Genomic DNA, 25,154 nt, shown 5'->3' on the forward strand with positions numbered 1-25,154 from the left:
CACCGGGGTGCTTTGGTGGGGGCCCGACACCGCTGTCGGTTCAATCTTGCTTGGAGGACGCCTTGCCGCCTTGGCCTCCCTGGCAATGACGGCGGGGCCCACCCGACTTGCCTCGTCCTCTATAGGCTTCCTGTGACGAGGAGCGGGCCGCTTGGTGGTACGTAGAGGAGCCACCGCCGAATCCCTTGGAGGCACCCTGCTTCCCTCCGGTGCTCCGAAAGGACGTCCTTCGTTGCCGGAGAGCGCCTAGGGCCCTAGCTGTCTCCGTCTCCAGCTTGATGGCTTGGAGGGACTCATCTACCGTTTTTCCAAACAGGTTGTTCCCGTCGAACGGCATGTCCAACACCTGGGCTTGTACATCCTGGCGGAAATCCGTCGCCTTGAGCCAACCTCTTCAAAGGCAAACGCTGTTGCCTAGCTGGCAGAAACCAGTGTCGGCAATGTCCGTTGCCACCGTAATGGCGTGGTCCGACGCCAATTCGCCTTCTTGCAAAATCTCCAGGGCCTCGGTCCTCTTGTCATCCGGTAGGAAGTCCAACAGAGGGGGCGATCTTGTACCATAACTCCCTGTCGTAGCGGGCCACGATCACAAGGGCGTTGGCCGCCTTAATCGCTGTTGCCGCCGACGAGATAACTCGCCGTCTCATTGCGTCCAGCTTCTTCCCTTCGCCGTCAGGCGGGGATGTTGACGTTGAGGCTGATGCCCCCCCCGCTTTCTTCTTGGCCGCCGCTGAGATGACCGAGTCAGGGGTCGGTTGTGCTCTATGGCACAAAGGGGCTGCGACGGGGACCCGGTGTAACGCTCACCTGGTTCCCACAGAGGCGCGGGCGTGGTCTGGACGGCAGTGGCCTCTTCGAAGGAGATGTTCAGCACCCTGAAGATGGAGTGGGCTGGGTACCCAAATCTGGCTTGTCTGGCTCGGATGAATACCCTTCTGTGAGCGAAAAGGAAGGGTTAATACTCTGCGGGTTTTGTGTAGATCTCCCGTTCCCCTTCTCACCCTCCTTACAACCCTTCTGTAATTCCCTGTGGAGACTCACCTTAGGGATTGAAAAGGCGAGCTCTCGATCCTGCTTCTGATGCAGGGGCGCGTTGGGATCCAGTTACGTCTCTGGATAGTAAGTTCGAGTTCGCTTGTCTGTTCCCGTAAGTACCGTAAATGTTTATGGCAAGCTTGAGTCTAAACTGTTCCTCTTCTCTTTTGCAGGTAATGGAAGACTCCGGGCTGAGGGCGGTTTCCGTCGAAAACCTGATTTCAGGTGAGTTTTGGTGTAGGCCCACTACTGTCTTTTCCTGTCTCTTTTTCCTTAGGGGCCGGAGTTCGAGAATGCCGAAGAAATGGAGCCGGCACAAAGCAGAAGCTGAGTCCGACCTGTAAGCAGGTAAGTTTTAAATAGTTCGTTTGCTAAGGTTCTTGCATTCACTAATGTGATGTTTGCTTTTTCCCCATAGGGGCCGGGGTGCTGAAATGCCCAAGGAATGGCATCGACCCGAAGGTAAGAATAATTAGCTTGGCAGGTAAGTGCTTCTTGGTTATTTTCCCCTTCTCACCTTGCTTTCTTCTCTTCGTCTCCCCATAGGTGCTGGAATGCTGCAGGAGATCCGGATGGGCGTCGCAGAGCCGAAGGCGCCACGTGCAGGTAAGAGAAGTGCGCCGAGATGTATGCGACGCGGTGAGTATTTAAAATGATTTCTTTTTGCAGGAACGTTGGCGCGCTGAATCCGGAATGCAGCTTTAACAGGTAAGGTTTGTTTTCACCTGTTTCTTCTTCCCTTTTCTATCCTTAGGTGTTTCCAGGATGCTGGCAGGCGTGGTGGAGGGCTGGAGCAGGAGCAGGCACGGTGAGCGTCCAGCTGCTATGAGCAGAACAACGCGAAGCGTGGTTTGCTGTCTGGGCGTGGCTTAAATAGCCTTTCAAGTAGTCCCAGGTATGTATCCTTCCACTGAAGGTATGTATCCTGCCACCAGCCACACCCTTGTGGTTAAGTAGTTCCTTTTTCATCTGGAAGTTGTAGAATGATCTGCCAGGTAAGGAAATTGCAGCATGGTCTGCCAGGTAAGTTTGCACCAAACACTATTCCTTCCATATCTTGTATGAGCCTGGCGCCGATGGTGCCAGGACTGTTATCCCTTATGAGCCTGACGCCAACGGCGCCAGGACTGAGTCCAAAGATCCCCTATCTGGGGTGGCTGGGACTTCCCTAGTATACATGTTGCCTGCCTCTGAGGGTGCCGGGCTCTGTCTGGCTCCTTGGAGGTAGGCATCATGACACCCGGTACTACTTCTCGTACCGATCCCTCTTGGCAGGCGTCATAGATGTGTTCTTGACAAGGGTGAGACCCTCGTCCCAGATGGCATCCAGCAGAGGCACGGCGAGGACCGTCTTCCTCTTGGCCTTGCGCTGTTGGTAAAGGAAACCTTCCTTCTCTTCGGGGCAGAGCTGAAAAAGCTTGGATGCCCTGGCGATCATTGCATGGAAAGATCCAAACTCGTCGGACGGGGAGGCCCGGGTTGGCGATGGGAGCTCCGTCCCGTCTTCACCACCGTCGGTACCCGTCGTGGCCATGTCCGTTCCCTTGTCATCCCCAGGGACGGGGGACGTGGGTAAAGGCCGAGCAGGCCGCGAGGGCTGAGAAGGCGGGGCTGGATGGGTCCGTCATCTCTTGTTGGGGGGCTACCTGCCGGGCCCGGTTCCTCCGTCGAGCCTGGTTCCGGATCCTCCGTCGGTGGTAAGGGCAATCTCGCCCTTATCTGCGAACACAAGGATTGTATTGTCAACAAAATGGCCGCCGAGTTATCCTGCAGCTCTGGAAGTGACGGGTGACTAGGACCCTCGCTGGTGCCGCCGTCACTCTCGTCGTCACCCTCGTCGGGATCCCTCCCGTGGGGGCGGGCCTCTTCGACGCCCTCGCCGAGGCCCTCTAAGACTTCTATCAGCTCCTCCTCGGATGCTGTGTCCGTGTCCACAATCGCCACCGCCCCCCCCCCTTTTTCCACCGGGGTCTTCACGGGGGTCTTTTCGATGGGTCTGAAAGAGGCTTCCCTCCGATGAGGCAGGGAGACTCTGGGCCCCGAGGTCGCCTCCACTGGTGTAGCCTCCGCAGGCTGCGCCAGGCCGCTGCGACTCCCTCGATAGAGGCCTTGGCCAGGTGAATCAAGGCTTTCACCGCCTTAGGCGTGCTTGAGGCCTTCACCTTGGGAGGAGGGTCACTGCCTCGCTCTCCCTCAGCCAAATCCTTCGAGATCGACCGGGGCCTCTCCAGAAGCTTACCCGGGTTCTCGGATTTCCTCTTCCCCCGAACCAGAGCGTTGGCCCGTGGTTGATGGGGCCGGGGAAGGCGCGCCCTGCCTGGCAGCCGAAGAGCCCGACCGTTCGGCGCTCCGGGTGCCCGCAGACTCGCGGTGCTTTGCCTTCTGTTGGGCCCCCGTCTCTGGGGCGCTCTCACAGGACTTAGAAGACCGCTCTGACTTCTTCTTCTTCTTCTTCTTCTTCTTCTTCTTCTTCTCACCTGACAGACTCCTTCCTTCCAACCAGTTGGAGAGACGAAGGTGTTGGTCCCTGATGGTCCGTTCCGACATGTTCCTGCAAGACGCACAGTCCTTCTCCACGTGCATTTTGTCCTCATGAAGGCAGTAGAGACATTTCGAATGCTCGTCCTCCTTGAACACATTCTGTAGCTGGCATCCAGGGCAAACCCTGAACAGCTTTCCGGGCATCGAGCTTCCTTTCTCCTGGGCCATGATCGGGTAGGCCGCAGAAACTTCTGGAATCCCCCAAGAAGCGTAACTCGACGAAATCTTCACCCTTGAGGGGCGTAGAAAAAAATCTGACACGGATCCCCGTTAATCGGATGTAGAGACGGTGGAGCTTGAGGCACTATTTGACCAAAAAATGAGAAATTATCTTTCAAAAAGCGCGAAAACGCAGCAAAAGCTTGAGAGCTAAACACGAGGACTCCCAACACTTGAGCGTGCGGTAAAAATCTGAAGATGGCTGCCAGAGGCGGGGCTTAGGGAGAGGGATGTCATTGGCTGGGGGCAGTATGACCCAGAGACCAGTGATTGGTTATTACTGAGAAAGAGATCAGAAACGAAACTGATACTGATTTTTTCTTTACCGAGGATTCCCGGCCTGACAACGGGGAATATTCATGAGCATGTGAATCCATGCCAGACCCCATGCTGGAGAAAAACAGCTTTCCTTATATAGTATTTCCTGGCTTAAAAGAAGGCCAAACGATAAGAAGGCCAAAGGGCAGGACGAAAAAAGCATTGCATCATCATTTTGACCATAAGGTACTCAAAATCGCATTACTGTAAAATTCAAAAGTGCATGTGTGTACATCGGACAACACAGTAAAAAAATATCTGCTGCCATCAGATTGTCTTGAACATAGTGATGAATCCAAAGGAGTCAACACGTATTCCCAGCGGTGATCTCCTTCCCTCCTTCCATGTGGCCAGGGGACGGTAGCCGCTTCTTGATCCTGACCGTGGGGGGCGGTTTTACAAGAGAGGATCACATGGGAGGAGACAACTACTGAGGAGATGTTTTGGATTGCGTTATTCCCCCTTTCCCTAGAAGAAGGCCCTTTGACACCCAAATTCCTAATGGCCATTCTAGTCAGGCTTCCACCTTTTGCCCAAACACCCACAACTTACACATGCCACCTTCTGTTTCTAATATGCCTTATTGTAAACATCCTGAGGAAAAACAGTTGAGAAGGAGAAGCCCAATGACCTACATGGCCTCAGGTAGTGAGACGAGGATGAGAGAGTTTGCGCAAAGTGACAGGTGCCCGAAGTACAAAGTGCAGGCTAGGTGTTTTTAAAAGCCTACAGTGTGCGGGACATTTAAAGCTGGTGAACGCACTAAGAAGTCGAGCAGTGCAGGAGAGGACGGCACACTCCAGGTGGAGGCTCTCGAATGCAAGACACACAGAGAAGGTTACCGGGACAGAATGAAGGATGCCCAGCTGAGCATGAATAGCAGTGGAGATAAAAGTAGCTGCGTGGAAGCAGCATTAGTCAGTCCAGACAGAGAGGTAGCCAATGTGTGACCACAGAGTGACACAAAGCTGGAGAGACCTCTGCTGACTCCATGGTGGAAAGCGAAACGAAGCAAATGTTCCACAAAGGCATGTGCAAAGTCGGAGATGCTGGAAGACACTGGTGAGTTTGCCCAAAGCAGCGAGGGACCCTGGGGTGTTCCGACAAGCACACCAGCCGGCTTTTGATAAATATGACATTGATAATGATGAAAAGAGCATTAGAAGAATATTTCAATGCAGTGTAAGGAAGGCAAGGTATCAACAGTAAAACAGACAAGTAATCAGAGTTCAAGGGTGTTTATTGAACTTCAACAAGGGTGTTATAAAAACGCATATGTAATCCTAAATATATAGATGGAGCAAGCTACGACCATCAAATAATAATGCTGCCCTAGTGGCGTCTTGTCAAAATAAAAGGACCTATACTAAAGAAACCTATTGCCAATCCTTGCTGCTAAATACAAATAGTTTGGGGTAGTGTTCATGAAAAAGAAATAAGTGTTCACCAAATGATATTTCAGGATGTTCAGGCCATTGGCCACCCTTCCCCACATTTTCAGCATGGGACAAGGCAGTTCACTCGAGCAAAGCACACACACTGGCTTCTACGAAACGAAGATACAGTTCTGTTACCAGCATCAGTGCCTTCTGTGCCCAAGTCTCTCTATTTGTCAAATGTCTCTTGAGTCAGAGGGCCTGATGTACCAAAACAAAGTTCCTTTCCTCTTATTAGTACTCAATTCAGGTGATTAACCCTGGAGCCCCCCTCAGCCGGGCTCAGATCCCTTTTATATCACGATCATTACTGTGGATTGCCGTCTTGCTAGCTCAGATACCCCTTTTTACAATTTTCAGAGAACATTCTCTATCGGGTAACTCACGGTTCCCCCTCAGTCAGACTCAGATCCTTCCTGTTACACAATTTGTCTCCCTCAGCCGGGCTAAAACCAATTTCGGTTTGCATTAAAGTATTGAGGACTTTCGAATGTGCACAGAGTTTAGCTTGACCCGTTGCAGGACCACTTCAATCTCAAAATTCCCTTTTCACAATTGCCAACCAGCTTGATACCTAACATAGACCTTCGAATGAGCACCCATGTCTACCGTATCTTTCATGGTCTCCAAAGTTCAGTCACTCCTCTGGTTTTCAATAATATTCACGTCGCTCGTCAGATACGTTTTACACACTGTTCGCTTTAGATTTCTTCATACATTGCTGCTGCTTGCAACCTTGGCTCTAACACAGGCTGGTCTGGTATCAGTCTCTCCGACTCAATGGCTGTGCTGTCTTTACTGGCACTGCTTTGTTGTGGGAGCCAAGGACAGTACCACAGCGGCAACCGCTCCTCCCCGCCTTGCTCATCAACGCGGGAGAGCCCCGGGTACCACCAACACACAGTGCAGGTTTCCTCAGCTTTAGTACCAGGTCTTAGGTTTCTTATTTTCCAAGGTTCACAAAAGTATCAGTCTGAAAAGGTCAAGGGCACTTCCCTCTTTTCTGGTCTCGCCATCTTTCTCCTTGTATTAAACTGTTATCTTGGAACTGCTGCTTCCTTGTGTGCTTTGCCTTGTTCAGAGTGTGCTTTCGTGCTTCACCTTTTATTCATGTGGGACGTGTGAAGGAAGTCAGGTGTGTGTGTGTGTGTGTAATGATCAGTAATTGCCTGACCTTGCTGGACCATTGTATTGGGACATGTCAGGTAAACGGCTCTGGTGTTCGTCCATTTTCGCTCACAGTAAGCTGTCTGTGAGAAAGTGTTTGTGTTGGGAAAGGGGTGGGGGGTTGAGTTCCTACGTATCCTACCTGGTAGGATGGGAAAAGGCGTTATGGGGAAGGGGATGCTGCATCTCACCATCCGGTGTCCCACTCCTGAAGACCCTACATTGAGGTGATCCTCACACGCTGGTCCAGCCCCAGGAACTGGATCCAAAAGCGATGGCCATGTCCTGGCAACCTGGATGACAAATCCCTGGGAACTAGCAGGTGAGACACCTTCAGGTTTTTTCAAAGCAGTCAAGACAAGGTTTAACACCCAATAAGAAGAATGTTTATATGCAGACAAGACAGTAGCAAAACAAAACCCAATGCAATACAAGTGCATGAGATGCCAATGTGTGGGGGTGAGGGGGATTGAGCAAGTGCTACCATATGCAAATATACCCAAGTACCTCACAGTATAGGCCATTTTTGTGTAACCAAGGAATTGTGAAACTATTAAAAAGTCCTGGCAGGCAAGAACACCAAGCAGTTGAAGTTATGAAAAGATTCCTAGCAGGAGAGTATACCAGGGGATCTGAAACGAACTATAAAGACATTCCCTTGCACCCTTTGTTATTTTGTTTTAGTTTGAGGGTCAGGATAGGACATTTTGGACACAAGGACAGCTTTTCAGCTACCGACTTCCTGACATAGACTGATCCTTAGTTTTGATTTTTAGGTAGAGAAATTCCTCTTAGAATAGGGACAGTGTCTCCCCATCCACTTTGTTTTAATAAATGTCTTTACTTGAGAATATGAATACCTTGTGTCCAACTCTCCTTTATGACCCTTCATGACACCTTCTGAAAATAACAAAATGTGTTACTAAAATAAAATAAAAATATAACAATGCCACTGGTGCACTTCACTTTAGGTGATGCATGCTTCATAAAAAAACAGGGAATTTTAAAAGTGGAGACAGTGTCCCCCTGCACTGGTAGCCTGAGGGACTGATCAGTGCCCCCTGCCTCTGCCCCCCAAAAAGGTGAACTTTGCAAGGAAAGTAATTTAGAAAAGGCTTTTTTTAACCTTCAAATTTGGGGACAGGAATCAAACAATAGGAAACAGTTGGAGTGTTCCATTTAATCAATGCAGGGAAAACTGCAAAAAGAACATCTTTCCTAACTTTTTCCTTCAGCTGCTGGAACCAGGCGTTGATGGTAGTACAATAGTTAGACAAAGATAGCACAAATATCGAAGATGCTAACAGAGAAGTTTCCATTGAATGGCTGTTTTACTGCCATGGTTTATACAAGCCCGTGTCAAATGTTTGATCTTGTGACTATCATCGTGAGGGTAATAGTCTTGATTGTTAGTTGTGTGGGAAATAAAAAAAAATTAGGATTCCTAGACTTGGTGTTGGAGTGGTCAACAATAAATGTGCCTGTTTTCTTTAAATGAGAATTCCATCCCTGAAAACAAAGGACAGTATCAATTTTGAGAAAACGCAATCACCTTTCCTCAGCAGTAACCAGATGTGCTATTGAACTCTCCAAACTTTGTGTATATATATATATATATATATATATTCTGAAGGCACTGGTAAAGGGAGGGGTAGTCACTGCAGTACAATGGAAGTGAACAATTGTATAGGCAATAGAAAAAAGAAATAGAGACGCTAGAAAGGGGAGACAGAGCAATAGACTGAGGAGGTATGAAGAAAAATGAGATGCAGAGAAGCAGTGGGGGCGGAGAGAACTGGAGATCTATAGAGCAAGAACAAGGTCAAAAGAGCAAGATGAACTGGGAAATCAAAGGACAGTACGAGAGAGGAAGACGAACAAGGAGAAAAGAAATGAGAGAGAAATACAAAACATACAAATTATTCAAAGTACTGCTTGTTAATTAACCCACTATTAACCATGCATGTCTCAAAATGTCAATCTGACACTGCGTACACAAAAGACTGACTTGTATTACCTCATGATCACTTTGCAAAAACTCATCCAGAATCATTTCATATATTACTGGTCTCAAGCGCAAATCTCCTCTTGGCAAATAACGACTTATTGCCTGCAAAACAAAACAAATCGCAATTAAACCTATTTAAACGATCCATCATTTGACCAACATGAAGAAATCATGACCATTTATCCATTCAATAGAGAGGAACTTGCATGGATGTAGCTAAACAACAAATAATGTCAAAGTTTTGACTTGCTAGTCTACTGTACAGATCAATCCTGCTCCTCTGCTGCACTTTGGGAATACCCGCTTGACCTTTGTGGGAATACAAGCCCTGTTTTGGCCTTTTTATGAAAAGGCAAGACATAGGTAATGTGTATCAGAATATCCTCAAAAACATGTTTCAACGCCCAGAGATGGATTCCTGCTATGAAAGTCACCAAGACATAAGTGCACTATATTTTCACAAATAGTAAGGCAAAATGACACTCAACAATAATTAAATGTCTTGACGTACAGTGCAAAGTGATAGGTTGGTGGCACATGAATGTGCACTATATTAGTTGAGCATAAATTAATGCTTCTACACATATGTATACATTGGAATTTGAAGAGACATTTTTCAAAGTCTATCTCACAGGTTTACTAAAATTTGAAGGGGAAGGATGTGGATAATGCAAAAATTACTTTACATTTATTTAAAGTTAAAACACCATTCATCTAAAAAATTTCGAAAAACATCTTTGTTGGTGTCTCAATAACAGATGACAATTACAGAATGAACAAGACAGGCACAGGTTAAACATATTGGTAGCATTGTAGTCATGAATGAGAAACTATAGTTCTTAACAAACAACCTGCAATTGGCCTATAGCCACATTGGGAAGTTCGAAGAAAGATGATAGAATAAATATTTTCTTTCTATTCATTGGACAGTCACTAAGTGAAAACAATCTATGTAGGTTGGTCATGGTAGTAAAATTACATTTCGCCAAGCATAACATTGTGAAAAGGGGTGGAGGATTTGATTAACCAGAGACTCCACAGTTGCTTTTTGGATTGTAAAGGACACTTGCATTTATTCCCAATGCACTAATATAGGTTGGCCACACCAAGATTTATTAGGCAATCAGTTCAGTCACAAAACCAGAGAGGAAACAAATGGGCAGGCACCATTGTGCAAAGGATGGAGTCCAAGCACCTAGAATCCAAAGTATTCCAAAGCCAATGCAACCTGGAAGAAAAACATGTCACTGTAATGTTCCACTTCTTCTATAAAATAAAGTTGTTTTGGCTTCGATGGATAGACTATAATGTGTGTATCCTATTTTGATGTTTGAATGATTATTTCAGCTCCTTCATAGACAATCCAAAGTCAGACAAGACTCTACTGAGTCCTTCCTTCATGGTTGCACACACCAGAGTCTGACTTCGCTTTCCAAACAGGCTCCTTTTCATGATACAGGAAGGGAAAACAAGAGTTCAATGCATCCTCTGGCCACGGCCTGGAGCAGTGACCATTACATAGTTATTACAATGGATTCTCAAACAATACTGACTATTGTGTTCATTTTGACTTTGGGTGCTAAATTATGCACTATTTAGGGTATTGCTTTAGTCCCTTATTTTATGCTGTTGTGTGTCCCTTTTAGGGATTTTTGCTGACCACACTCATTCAAACTTGTTTGGTCATTCTGCAACATCAGGAGTGTCATGACACATGGAACACTGGTATGTCCTCACAATCATTGGAGACTCAAACACCTATGTTTTTCAGTCTCTCACGTTGATACTTAGTTCCCTAAAGAATACACTTCATCAAGGGATGATTCCATGTGGGCCCAAAACAATCTGTTTTGGCTTTCGATTAATAAAGGTTACACATCTTTTACCTATATCAAGAATAAAACAGCCCATGAACATTGCTTTGCTTGGGTCTGCTTTCCTTTTCCTTTTTGGTGCCAATTGGTAGGGCCATCCTCTGGTTGACCATTTTTTCGACACTTGCTGGGAGTGACTGTGCTTGTATAGCCATATAAAGAAAAACATAAGAACATGTTTGGATATGATGTGTTAGGATATGATGTAATGGATAGTTTTAGATGATGCAGTATAGCATGCAGGTTGATAGAAAACCCAGAGTTGCTAGCATTAATAGAACTGGAGACATCTGAAATGATGCGTAATTGAACAATAGTGCCATTGCTGGCTAGTTAGCCATCTTGGAAGCCATCTGTGAAGGAGGCCGTCATGTTGTGGCACATGCCATTGAAGGCCGATGAAGCTCAGAGGAGCCAGTGAACATTTTTCCTGATGACACAAGGTCTCAGGTTGGAAAGGTTCAGAGACAAGAAAGAGTATCAAATTAGAATGAATCATGGATAAGTGTACTGAGAAAGATTATTTGCCAAGTGCCCAGAATAAGGGAACAACATGGATAGTCTTTTTTGGAAGCAACACAAGTTGGCAGACAAAAGAGAAATGAGCTTTAAAAATAAGTCTTTGTGATATTAGAAACGGACCACCTGTCCCCCTCTACTGCCTTACAGAGACCAGTGCTAGAACGTAAGTCTACGAGATCTCCCCATGACAAAAAATAACCTACACAGGGACTGGCACAGATGGAATGAATCACAACTTTGAATTGGAAGGAGCCACATCAGAGATTGACAAGAAGAAGCAGCTCCCAACAGTCATCTAAAGTAGTGATATAGTGTCCATGTTTTTGGGGTGGGGGTTGAGATTTCGACTGGCCCTTGCTTTGTGATCAGATCTTTGTGTGCTAATGAATCCTGTTGGCTACACCCTATTGAAGTCAGCCTCCTTGTTCCAGTGTCGAGTCCGAGTAGAGGCGGTTCTTTCCCAAGCATGTGGACGCTGGGCAGCTCAGACACAGAGAATCCAGAGCATTCCGGAGAGGTAGACAAGATGGGGGTTCATCTGCCTGCCCGGCCTACCACTCCTCTTAAGTGAATTGGTCATGGAGTGGGCTGAACCTACAGGTTGCCCCACATAGTCTGTATACTAAACACGCAATCGAAAGTGGTAATAATGAAACTGTTATTGAAACTTAAAATTCTACTGATTAATAAAATTCTAATATGTGTGATGGAATAGCCATGTGGACATTGTTCTTTTCTGTTCTATTCTACGCCACTGAGGTAAAAGAATGGTGATCTATTATGGGGGTCTATGAATGCTTGTACGAGATGTATTTTCACCAGTTAGATGATTTTCTACAAAGGTTTAATGTAAAACGGTTGGTTCAATCTTTGGATTAAAATTATTTAGAAGTCATACTAAAGCAACACTTTCTTGAGAAAGGGCCTTCCTGAACTCTTTGGGATCAGACCAGATCAAAAGAACTAAGGGGGCACTGTCTATTGCTGTTATTGCCAAATCAGAAACTTACACAAACTGACAACTAATTAATCTTACTTTTCATCCAGAATCATTTGAAAAGGAACCTTTATTTACCAGTGCTGCCTATAGTATATGCTTTTTTTCCTGAATTATGTGACACAATTATATCCTGAAACAAGAGCAAATGAAGTGCGGCCTGTTAGGGGAGCTTTCCTGAAGTCGCACTTGGTAGTAAGACTTCAGTAAGCTATCACAGTGGTTTGTAGGTCCCTGATTCTTCGTGTCAGTCTATACTACTGCTGGTTATCCTGGTAGAGTGGCAGAGCAGTCAGGCTTATTTTAAGACGAAGATGTGAGCTGTAGGTAAGTACGCTGAACCCAGTAAGACTTGCACATCAAAGAATCTCTTACACATACAAGTTATATAAAAGTATATATTTATTATATGTACACCAGAATCACCTTAAATATTTTATACGTTAAGACCAGAACACTTCGGAATACATTTCAAAGTACACTTTCACTTTTATGATTGTTTGCGGTTACATTTGTTGCAATGTTAGAAAGGGAAGAGACATGGTTGGTTGTCGTATTATCGGTAATTACACACACTTGTGGTTCTTAGTAGAAATATGCTAAGACATTTACTATGCACACCATATAAGCAAGTGACTTTAAGGGAGTAAAATGCTTGGTTAGTGTAAAGCTAGTAAGGTCCAAGGTTCTAGAGATGTGTTCTTTGCTCAGCAAGTCTTTTAAGTCCAAAAATGCAACCCTAGCTAAAGGCAGTTCGGAGAGGGCTCAAAGTCTTGGCAGGCTGTAGAACACAAAAGGTTCCTGTGGATTTCTTGCGGTCTCTAGTCTTTAAAGCAGCAGCAAATTAACACTAACAATGGAGACCCTGTTAAGGACTCACAAAGGTGACACAAACGGCGACTTGGGTCTGAGGTAAGAGGGGGGTACCCTGGACACCTTTGGGTGCACTCCAATGCTCTGAAGTGACTTCACAGATCAAGGGAAGCTATACCCTTTTCCCCACAGTACCTTAGGTATGAAGAGTTTGTGACTGGATTCCCTACGATGTGGCTGTGCTGGCCCCAACATCTGGATTCCTTGGTCTGATGGCGAAAGGCAGGACAAACAATGGGATCTCTCAACAGCATTCCTGAGGGAGGAACTGTGACACGGCTTCCATCAACTTCTTGGTTCATCTGTGTGGTTTTGGCGCCTTTTCTGCAGCACCAACAAAGGACGCGATTTGCCCGGTCAATCTTCTTCGTTTCTTACAGTCCCACTCTCTGGGGAGGTCTGCACGAGTTGGATCGAATATCTGAGTGTCCTTGAGGGCTAAGCAAAGATTTGGACGTGTTCGGCCTTTCCCCAATGATGTAATCGGAATGAACAGCAGGTCTCCTGGTATTGGGGTTTCTCGGCTCTGGAAACTTACAGAACCTCAGGAGATGGCTTGATTCAAAGTTAGTCTCTGGACTGGTTGTTCCCACCAGTCAAAGGGAAGGAGGAGTCCTCTTCGGAGTTCCTCTGTTGCACAGAAAACGGGGTATGGACAGCAGTGGCCGCTTCACAGTGTTGCAAAGGGTCTGCAGGCATCTCTGGTCGTCGTCTTCTTTGGTTACTTCAGTTTCCAGTGGTCGACTTGTTTTTCACTCCAGAGGCCTCACCTTTTATACAGTTCCAGCACACACGCCTCTGCAATCTTTCTGAGCATTTTACAGACAGGGGTGTTTCGCTGTCCAATCAGGACAGCCATTCTCCCTGTCGGAGCTGGTCCTAATCAGGATAGGGGGGTGGAAAGCTCCCCCCCACTTCCTGCCTGCACAGACACCCTGGACTCTAGGCGGGGACACCACAGGGTTCTCGCCAAAGGCAAAAACACACACACTGGCCTCCTCCTCCCAGAATAGTAGAAGAGGGGCTAACAAAGAACAACCACTCTAGTAATGGTGAAAAAAGAAGGGAGGCCCCAAGTTGGGTGGGTGCCCCTATTGTGCATTAACAAGGCTATGGACCATAGCATGCATACAGAAATTACACAATAGTTGGTAGAACACGTCCACTGAGACCAGCCATAACTAGGTGATTGTCTATGTGACTATAAAGTCACAGGAGCAGGGAGAAGGGGGATACTATGTATCCCTTTGGCACTCCACATAAGGTGGGGTGTGCCAATCTCTCAGACTATAGAGTTTTGGCTATCTCTCTCTCTCCTTCAGAACAGTAGTTACCTGAGGATATAGAAAAAAATCTCAAAGAAGGACCCTAAGGGAACCCAGCAACACTGTCCATAAGGAGCTGTGTGCTGCCATTTGAAAATACAAATGTCTTTAAGAACTATGGAGCAGACAGACTCCATAGTATAGGTACAATACAAAGAATAGAGTTCCAAAAGACAGAGCTCATAAGAATGAATTAGTGGAAAAAGGTTCCACTCATTCAGGATTTAAAGATAAATGTCCAGAAGTCCAGCAAAAAGTGCTGGGGGCCTCACTAGGAGAGGGGATGAAACATACAAATTATAAATCTCCCTAATGGGGCCAACCTTCTTCAGCCCCGCTCCATTTGCATCCTGTCCTTAACCATCCACACCATTCCAGACCCAACAAAATATCTTGATGTATAAAACAGATGTATTGCCATGAAAAAGTGAGGGGAACCTCAATTATTTTGGAAACTCTCTTTAGAACCCTCTGCCCAAATGTGACAACTTCCTAACAATATGCAAAACTATTCTCATGAGTTGCACATGGAAAGCCTTGCCCAACACCAACACTACCACTACCACTACCACTACCACTACACCTCCTCCTCCTCCTCCTCCTCCTCCTCCTCCTCATCCCCTCTCCTCCTAGGGATATGATGCCCTGCACACCCTTCTACTACCGACTACCACTCTACTATTTAAATTCCTTCACTCGCTACTTCCCCCTGCCTACTATCCTTACTCCTCACTACTACCACCACCACATCTGCCACTACTACTATTATTACTACGCCCCTTGGATACTCCTATTCTACCTCTACAACTCACACCCTCCCCTCTCTCGTACAAACACTCCACAGACCCCCTCCTTAACAATATCCTCCACACTCCAATCGCTTTTCCTGCTGGTCTGTCAGACGTCGTCCTGGTCCTCACCCACCTAACCCACACTTACACGTTTATTTTATTTATATCCCCCACCCACTCCCAGGATTGGATACTCACCCTATCCAACCACTTACCTGGCTCCAGGGGTGTGACAGGGGAAGGCCATGGGAGGACTCAAATGGGCTAGTAAGCCCTGCCACTTTCCAACATGGATCCTGCTGCACTTCAGACCTGAAGCCTATATCGGCTCTTCAGGACCAAGTGTTCTGCAAATAGAGACTTTTCCCCTGTACCCAACTCCATGGCGGTGTAGAGGGGCCCTGATTCATAGCCTTCCACATTTTGGAACAATCCCTGGTGAGGTAGGAGGCTAATTTCGATCTCCTTTAGCAGTGACTGGTGTTGTCCCGCTCGCTGCTTCCCCTGCTTCAGGTCTGCTGGGCTGTCTCATTTCCTGGCTTGTGTTGTGCTGTGGTGTGGTGTTTGCAGTACCCCTTGGTTTCCTGCAATACTTTTCTACGTTCTGCCAGGCGGCCAGTATTGCGCCGCTTGTGCACCCCTTAATTTTCTGCATACCGGTGCTCTGCCGTCTCCCTCAGCTGCTGTGCCACTTCTCCTGCCAGGACAGTGCCATCACCACCAGTAAGGAGAGGTGGGGAGGGGTCCTGCCTGCACTAAGGCACCTGTGTTGGGTTGCGTGGGCTCCCTCCCACCCCTGACAGGGCCACAACAGTGGCCATGTCACAAGTGATGTAACTAGAATTTATTGCCAAATGGGACCATTTCTGTTACTCTCAGGTCTCCACTTACCACAGCATAGACAGGTGTTCACTAGGAATCAACTCAGGTGATGTTTCAATATTGCTATGGAATATGCTCAGTATCATTTAAGCACATCTTTGAACACTAGGAAATATTCCTCTTGCCTGTTGACTCTCTAATAAGGAGGCTAGTGATCATGGGATTAACAGTGTCAAAAGTATCCTATTTATGCAGAAAACAACTGCCCTAAAACTACATTTAAAGAAGTGCTGTCATGGCAGCCTGACCTTTGCCTAATATGAGCACAGCTACTAATAAATTAGTCTCAGGTTTTCAATCCTTTCTTGGACCAAAGCCCCAGAGTAGGATGATATATTTCTGGGAGGCAGCCATTCTTTGACATAGGGGTAAAGTCATGGATCATATGGATCTTAAGCCATTTTGTCATCAGGAACATTCTATGACGTAGTAGTTCACCCAGCAATTTCCTATTATGGTTAATTTCTTGTTTTCTATAATCAGAAAACAGTCAAAATCATATGGAAATCAGGGGCCATCTCCCTTCTCCCCCTCCTGGATGAAACAGTACCTGTTTTGTAGCCATCACACTGGTCCAGTATCACAGTGTGGTTACTGGGAAGGGCGAGGCGTTCTTCAAATCAGTGCCTTCACATTCTCTCCTCTATTCATCTTGGCCTCATTATTCCTTATAATTATTTTAAAATAATGCACTGATTTCCTGTATGTGTTTCCTTAACAGAGATTAAGACACCAAGGGCATGACTGGCTCAGTGTGATCACCAGGAGATTAATTCTATCAATTATGTAAACGGTTGATTCTTCCTGGGATAGATACAGGGAAGTGCCAGCGGAACCTATCAGGAGTATTTTCAATAGCTTAAAAAACTAGCACAAAGTGTGACCTAAGGGTAACTGCTTTGTGACCCAAAATGGCTCCCAGATTTACCTACTCACCAGCGCCCCTTCCTGGAAGAAAGACATTATGCTCTTCTACAAGCAAACTAAGATACAAATTGAGAGGAAATTAGCCAATATCTTACAGAACAATCTATGTTCAACAAAGCAATTCGGCTACAAGGCGTATGATTTTTTTTTTATGAAACACTGCAATTTCTGAGTCATTGCAAGAACATGGGCGGTCACCCCTTGGCCGGTCTCATCTTGCAGAGCTCCCCAAAATAAGTTGATGCCTTTGTAGAATTTTCTGCTTAAATGTCATCCTCTCCTGCAGCCTTACTGCTTGACAGCCCCACACACATCTAGAATTACATGAATAGTTGGGTCTAGTGGTACTAGATCAATATGCAGCAGACAATCTAGGATTTCATTTGAACCCTTTCCTTTCTCTACAATAAACATCTCTTATTAGCGTCAAGATGCCCCTTCAGGGGTGAACGTATGCTTTACAAATATGCATGTTATGTTATGTCAATGTTTGGTTATGTTAGTCCATATAAGGCCTTCCATTTAAGGCCTTACAGAATCAGCAAATCACTCTACTGTTTGATCTTTGTCTCGGGAGGATAGCTCCAGGGAAACGTGCTCGTATTGGAAGCAAGACGACACGGAGCAACGCAGGTGTGATCCCCGAGTCCGCGCTTAGAAACCTCTGGGTATTAAAGGAATGGTTCGGCCAAAAATTTTTATTTAAAAAATAGATAGGCAATATAAAAAAAAAAAAAAGGATTGGCATTTTTTTTTCTGAAGTCCCTATGTAAAATTTTGAGCAATTCAAGCTCAAAAATTGAAAAAGCAAGCACATGGGCGCATCCATTTTGTGAAATGGCTGCCCGCCTGTGCTGGCTTTTGCGGCACTAATGAAGGAAAAGCCAGCCAGCTGTAGTAAACAAAAGCTACCACTGGGTGGCTTTTCCTTCATTGGTGCCGGGACTCGAAGGACGCGGACCGGAGACTACAGACAGAAAAGCTGCAGCTGCATCTCCGTAAGTGCTATTTTTTTTTTTTTTAAATAAGCACTAGCTGCGTTTTTTTTTCTAAGTTTTCCAGGCTGGAGGAGCCCGGAAAACTTAGAAATAAAACTGCAGCTTTAAAAATGTTGTATTTATGTTTGCGGTCGCTTTTGAAGCGGCCGCAAAAATAAATACAACGTTATTGTGTTTGAAAACGCTGCGGTTGTTCTTTTTAAGTTTCTCAGGCTGCTCCCTAACAGCCGACCCAAATCGTTGGATCCTGGAGTTCGTCCAGCAGAGCCTGTTACCCTGCAGATTAACCATGGGGTTACCAACCCCTATTGTTGCAACTTTAGGGGTCATCCCCCCCCAAAATTAATGCTAGGGATTACATGATCACTACAAGTCATCGGGTGCGTTCCATATTCTGGAGAGCACGTCTGAATCACTGGATTCACAAAAGTAAAGTCAATGCAGCTGTTATATGTGCCATTAAACTATGTGGTCTGTTCCTCTTCCTCCTTAACCACCAGGGGGGAGATCTCAAACCCATCCAAAGCCTCACGCCAGCCCCTGGCCCGAAGACCAAGTCCACCTCTCTTCTCCTTTCTAGTAGCGTCCTAACTACTATAAACACAGTCCACATTAAAATCTCCGGCCAGAATAATATCACCCTTGGGAAATCTGTTGGTCCAATTCCTAAGGGTGTATATTATTACCTCCCTCAAGTCCACCGTTAATTCTTCTCTTGCGTGATCATATAGGGTCGCCACCAATGTGGCCCCATTCCCGGGAATAATTTAGTGATATGACCGCTTAATAGGTTACGGTGGAACCTCATGGTTGGAAATTCAATAATGCTCATCAATGCCTTAGCAACAATGCATAAGCCGCCCTTCGGTCGGCCCTTAGCTGGCCAAACAGAGGGTCTGAACGAAGTGGTTTAGCCATCTATCTCGAAAAAGGTGGTCAGCCATGTTTCCTGAAGATAGAATAGCTGCGACTTCAAGATCGTATCAAGGGCAAGTTGGTGATTGAGAAATGATCAGTGGCCCTTCAAGTTCCAAGAGAGCAACTGAAAAATCCCTCCAGACCTACCCAGAAGAGGTCAATGTAATGTTTGTTGGACAGGAGACCAGTGCCCCTTCTGTCTACCATGGGCCTCCCTAACCCCCAAAGCAGTGGGCCATGTCATGCTGTGCTTGTGTGCGGGGAAAGCTGCTACTGGGGGTTTTAGTGTGGTTGGATAGAACACAATCTCAAAACCCAGCTTCCTGAATGCTTCCAAATTTTTGCACAAACTTTACACCACAAAGGATGATTCAAAGCAGACTACAGCCCGGTTTGTAGTACTATCATGGGCTGGCAACTCCAGCTCTCCACAGTTTTTTGGAATAAGATGCAGCAGTTGTAATAACCAAGAACGGTTAAGAAAAGGGCTGTTCGATGTGGGGTTTGACTACACATTTTATGTGATAATATGCTGCGTCAACCTGAAGAAACACATAGCCAAGAAGGCCCCCATTAACCTGGCTCAGAATCCCTGCCCTTCAAAAATAAAATCAAACCCTTCACCCCGCCGCAGGACTTCTGGACGGTAGTGCAGGTCCTTGTGGACATGCACATCAGTGGGGGAAATGCTCTCCTAACAGGGATCCCAGCTGCTCACCTGGCTCCCATAAAAGCAGTCCACCACGCTGCAGCATGTCTAATTACAGGAGCACGCAAATTTGACCGAATTACTCCCATCCTACGCAAACTACATTGGCTGGCACGCCAGCCAGGATACTGTTGAAGACTGCATGTATAATCTACAAAGTAGTCACAAGTAGCACACTAGCAGACCGTACCTGGTGGCGAAGCAACACTTATCTGGTGGCACACATTCTTCGTGCTGCAAATCGACCAACCAGTTAGAATCGAGAGGGACCAGCAAACAATCCTTCTCCAGCCTCTGAAACGCTATCCTGGTATCAGCTCGGAATGCCCCCACAATTCTCCAATTTCGCAAATATCTCAAAACATGACTCTTTCAACACCTGACCAAAGACTAATTGCAATGCAAGCACAGACCTCACAGTACTGCACTGTTAAAAGATGCCAGCCCAAATGCTGGCTACCCACAATCTGTACAGCACTCTGCTACTCTCAAGCTAGATACATGCTTTGAACAATAAAATAAAAAAATTAAAATAAATACTTTGATATTATGTGGATTGACTTTGGCCCACCAGACATGACATGAATCATTTTGCTTTGCATTGTTTTGCCTATATCCATGAGTTACCCACCCTGGAGAACATCTTCCAACCCTACCCAAAATTAAAGGAATGAACAGTGGGGCTCATTTCAAGTTTGGTGGTATCTCAGTGGTAAATCCACCAAAATACCACCAAATGGTTTTGCAGTTACCGCCACTTGGTCCAACGAAATTACCACCAGATTACAAGTGGTGGTAGCAGTGTTAGTCCCCTTTTTTGAAGGGGGATTTCAGCAGAATTACCGCTGGTGTTAACTGCTCCAATTTCATAGTTTTTGGACATTCTGCTAGAGGTTTTTCTTCCACCTTACCTGCAAACCCGTAGTTTAGTGGTGCAATAATACGGCAATAATGCAGTGGTAACTCAGTTACCACTACATTATCACAGTTTTTGGATGCACCGCTGAACTCCTGAGGACCAGTGTTTCTGGCTATTTCCTGGGAGCTCTTGTTAGATCTAGATTACCTCTGGTCATTTATATTAGGGCCCCTTCTCACTGGACCTTTGGTAGTCCATCTTGACTGCACTTTGTCTAGATTGAGGTCTTAAGTGGGAAACCTCTCTGTTAGGCCATTTCAATGGGTCCAAGAAATTCCACTATGAACGACATTTCACCAAATTTCTTGCCGTGTTTTTATGGGGGCCAGCCCACCACAAACCCTGTTTTACTCCCCTCACTCCCCATTCTCACCTATTTCACTACCCTTTATCCTGTTACCCGCTTTGAAAATACTGCCGCAAATAAAATGTTTTGAAACGTCCTCTGGGAAAAGTGCCTCAGACGTACGTGGGACATAGCCTGGATCAATTGAATCATTGACCTCCTACTCACGGGCGGGGCATGTCATGCTGGACAGTTCATGTGGGTGGGGAAACTTTTCAGGAAAACATAAGGCACTGGCCAAGTTGACCTATTTCATTTTGTGTTGACCATTACCATCACCCTCCTGGAAAAATCCTACAGATACAGACTAAACCAGTTTGCAATCACATTTATACTTGTTCAATTGTTCGGTTCCTCCTTGTTTGAAACATCTACCAATAATCCTGTGTTTTTGTCATAAATAACGTATTGCTTTAAATAACGTTCTTCCTTTCTCTGTGCCTATTTTCGAAGTGTTCTGAAGCTCTCTGTGGCGGCTTGTTGGTGCTGTTGCTACAAACAAAATGCAAATATGTGGGCAAATATGACATGCATAACTCACTGTAATAGCATTTCTGATGATTTATCTGCTTATATTCAAATGCTGTGCATATAGTCCGACATTTAGTGGAAATCGCAGAGTATTGCATCTTTCTTTCAAAGATCGTAAGGGGACGTCGACATGGGCGTGAATGTAACACTACCCCTAACATGACGGGTAGTGTACCTAAAATCCCTCACACGTTGAGGTCCCTCTGGTTGTGTTTATTCTGCCGTGAGGGAGCCTTATAATCAGCGTGAGCAAGCACAGAAGAGAGAAGGTGGAAGACGTGTATGTTTCTTCTACTCCACGAGGGGAGGAAGTTGGGCGCATGTTAATCTAAGCAGATACAATCGTCATAAATGCTATTACAGTGAGTAATTTGTGTCTTCTGATGCTTGTTAATCTGCTTAAAATAACATGCTGTGCATAGATTAGCGAACAGTACCCAGAGATAGTTTGGGGGCGGGGGGGTGAAGGAACAGTAGCAAGGAGATGGCTTAGCAATGCTTGCCCCACCTGAGAATCATACCTAGTGTTTATCTAGGCAGTAGTGGTGTGTAAAGGTGCGTACAGAACTCCAGGTTGCTGCTTTGCAAATGGAATCAAGAGGAACATTTGCAATGAATGCTATGGTAGCCCCTGTGCCCAGAGTAGTGCGCTGTGCTCTAAGCGTGAAGGGTAAATCTGAAGGGGAGCAAGATCATGAAGAGATTTAAAAACGAGACAGAGCAAGTTAAATTTAAGTTGAGAATGAAAAGGAAGCCAGTTAAGGTAAGAAAGCGAAGAGGAAATGGAATCATGAGGAGAGAGAAGGCAAAGGTTATGAATGACAGAGTTATAGAGGGTTTTGAGGGGAGCAAGATGATAGGCAGGAGGCCAAAGAGGAGAGTAGAGCAATAGAACAGACCAGAAAAGATGAGGGAAGAGATTAAGAGTTTGGTGGCATGGAAGGTGAGGGAGGAACAGATTTTACAAACATTGAAGAGGTGGTAGCGACAGGTGCGAGAGGTAAGATAAATGTGATGGGTAAAGGAGAGGGTGGAGTCGAAGTGGAGGCCAAGATTGCGGGCAGAGGCAGAGATGGGGAGATTAGTAGGAGGAAAGAGAATAAAAGGAGGGGGAGAGGGATAGGGAAGCGTGTTGGAGGGAAAGACTAGGACTTTGCACTTATCAGTGTTAAGGGAGAGAAAGTGGGATGACATCCAGTTTTTGATAGCAGTAAGACAGGAATAAAGATTAAGGTGGATGTCAGGAGTGAAAGAAGAGAAGGAGAGGAAAGGCTGGGTGTCATCAGCATAGAAATGGTGAGAGATACCGAAGGAAGAGATGATAGGGGTAAGCAGGGAAGTATAAAGTATGAAAAGGAAAGGGTCAAGTACAGAGCCTTGGGGAACACCGAAGTCCAGGGGGAGAGTAGGGGAGGCACGATCGCCCCAGGAGACAGCAAAGGAACGGTTGGAGAGGTAGGAGGAGAACCAGTTGAGAACAGAGCCTTTGAGACCAAAGGAATAAAAATTGTTGAGAAGTAAGGGGTAATCAACAGTATCAAAAGCAGCAGAGAGGTCAAGGAGCACAGGGACAGAGGATTGTTTAGAGTAGCGAGCGGTAAGGAGAGAGTTGAGAACAGAGGTGAGGGCAGTTTCGGTGGAGTGTTTAGGGCGGAATCCAGATTGAGAAGGGGGGAGACGAGAGAGACTGGATACAAAAGCTGAGAGTTGAAAGTAGGCTAAGCATTCAAGAAGCTTAGAAAAGAATGGTAGAAGAGAGATTGGACGAAAGTTGGAAGCAAGGAGGGGGTTAGCAGAGGGTTTTTTTCAAAATAGGGATGATAGCAGCGTGTTTGAAGGCGGAAGGGAGCAGAGGAGAGACAGATGTTGAAGGAGGAGGAGAGGTAAGGAATTAGAAGAGGGTAGATCTTAAGAATCAAGGGGGTGGAGAGAGGATCAGAGGGGGCAGCAGTAGAGTGAGTTTTGGACAGGAGAATGGAAACATTGGAAGGAGTGACGGGGGAGAAGTTAAACATGTAAGAGGAAGGGGGTGGAGAGAGGGGGAGGGGGAGTAGGAAGGGGAACAAAATGTTTTGGTGTAGAGAGAGTATCTTGAATGAGAAAAAGTCAGCGAAATCAGAAGGGGAGAGGGAAGAAGTAGCTGAGTGGTCAGGAGTAGGCAGGGAGAGAAGACGAGATAGGGTCTGAAACATACATTGAGCATGGGAGAATACGCCTTGGAGAAGGTATGAGTACTAGGAACGCTTAGCTAAGCTAAGGCATGGGTCAAAGAAAGTGGTATGAGAAATAAGAGGCTTGATTAGCAGGTAAGCGGAGCTTGAGCCAGCGGCGCTCAAGGCGACAGAGGGGGAGGCATATAGACAGAAGGTGAGGGGAAAGCCAGGGTTAAAAGGGCGGAGATGGGAGAACCAAGGCTGGCGGGCCCACATTGGGGGGACACCAGAATCATCCTGACTGGCTCTTGGTGCATCTTGTGCACTATTCTGTTGAGCAGGGGAATCAAGGGGAAAAGCGTAGACATATTTCCCGGACTATGTTATCCAAAGACCGTTCGCCTTGGAGCGGTTCTGAGGGTACCTGGAGGCGTAATCTGGGCCTTGGGCGTTCTCCTGAGTGGCAAATAAGTCTATCTCTGGGAAGCCACATTCTGCAAAGACGTTGAGTGCAATGTCCTCCTGTAGCCGCCACTCATGCTCTACAGATAGGGGGAAGTCTCTGCGGAATACATCCGCCAGAAGATTGAATTCCCCTGGAACATGTTGTGAAAGGAGGAACATTTTGTGTCCGAGAGTCCACTTCCATATGTTCTGGTACAGTTTGGACAGCCCTAGAGAGTAAGTGGCCCCTTGTTTATGTAATACATGGACATAGTACTGTCCGTGAGGACTAGAACTGTCTTCCTCTGGAAGTATGTTGGGAAGGCCTTCAGGGCCTTGAAAACTGCTAGCAGTTCCAACAGGTTGATGTGAATGGATGCTACCACTGGGGACCGCATGCCGCGAGCAGTCTGTTGAAGGAGGTGAGCCCCCACCCTGTCAGAGATTTGTCTGTGGTGAGAGTGGCTTCTACTGCGGGGGGAGGTGAAGGTTTTCCCCTCACCACCACTGCAGAGATGGAACAAGGGCTGCGACACAACCACTAGATCATCCCACTGGCTGCTGGCCTGACACCATTGGCTCGAGACTCACTCGTGCATAGAGTGCATGCGCAGACGAGCATGAGGAACTAGGTAGACGCAGGAAGCCATCATCCCCAACAGTTGCATGGCTTTGCGAATGGTCATCTGGTGACTGGCTACATAGTGAGGGTTCTGGAACAGCATGTTTTGAACGCTCTCGTTCGAGGGATAGGCAAGGCTGTCTCTGGTCCAAATTAGAGCCCCCAGAAACTGTTTGACTAGATTGGGGTGCAGACTGAATTTCTTCTTGTTGATAGAGAAACCTAGGTTGAAGAGAAGATCTACTGTCTTCTGGGTATTTGTTTGGCATGCTCCGTACCAATCCCCTGTTTTGAGCCAGTCATCGAGGTAAGGATTGACTGGGATGGACTGCATGCACAGGTGAGCTGCTACTATAGCCAGCACCTTTGTGAATACCCATGGCACTGAGAGAATGCCGACGGGGAGAACCTTGAACTGACAGTGGGTGTCCTCTATCATGAACTAGAGGTACTTTCTGTGTGCCGGCAACATTGAAATATGAAAGTATGCATCTTTCATGTCCAATGTGGCCATGTAATCCCCCTGCGGCAGCAGTGGGATTACCTCCTGCAGTGTTGTCATCCTGAATTTTTGAGGTTGGACATGCTTGTTCGCTGGG

General features: G+C 46.4%; 1 protein-coding gene across 2 annotated transcripts in view; it reads right to left on the reverse strand.

The window, feature by feature from the left end:
• Positions 1–25,154, reverse strand: part of VPS41 (VPS41 subunit of HOPS complex) — a 1,668,740-nt gene that overhangs the window by 512,226 nt on the left and 1,131,360 nt on the right. For both annotated transcript variants that reach the window (XM_069613279.1, XM_069613280.1), the window contains one exon: positions 8,734–8,826. In XM_069613279.1, coding sequence (XP_069469380.1) covers positions 8,734–8,826 — 93 coding nt within the window. The remainder of the gene's footprint in view (positions 1–8,733; positions 8,827–25,154) is intronic.

This window comes from Ambystoma mexicanum, chromosome 5p, assembly GCF_040938575.1.
Source record: "Ambystoma mexicanum isolate Mex_15411 chromosome 5p, UKY_AmexF1_1, whole genome shotgun sequence".
Taxonomy (NCBI): Eukaryota; Metazoa; Chordata; class Amphibia; order Caudata; family Ambystomatidae; genus Ambystoma; species Ambystoma mexicanum.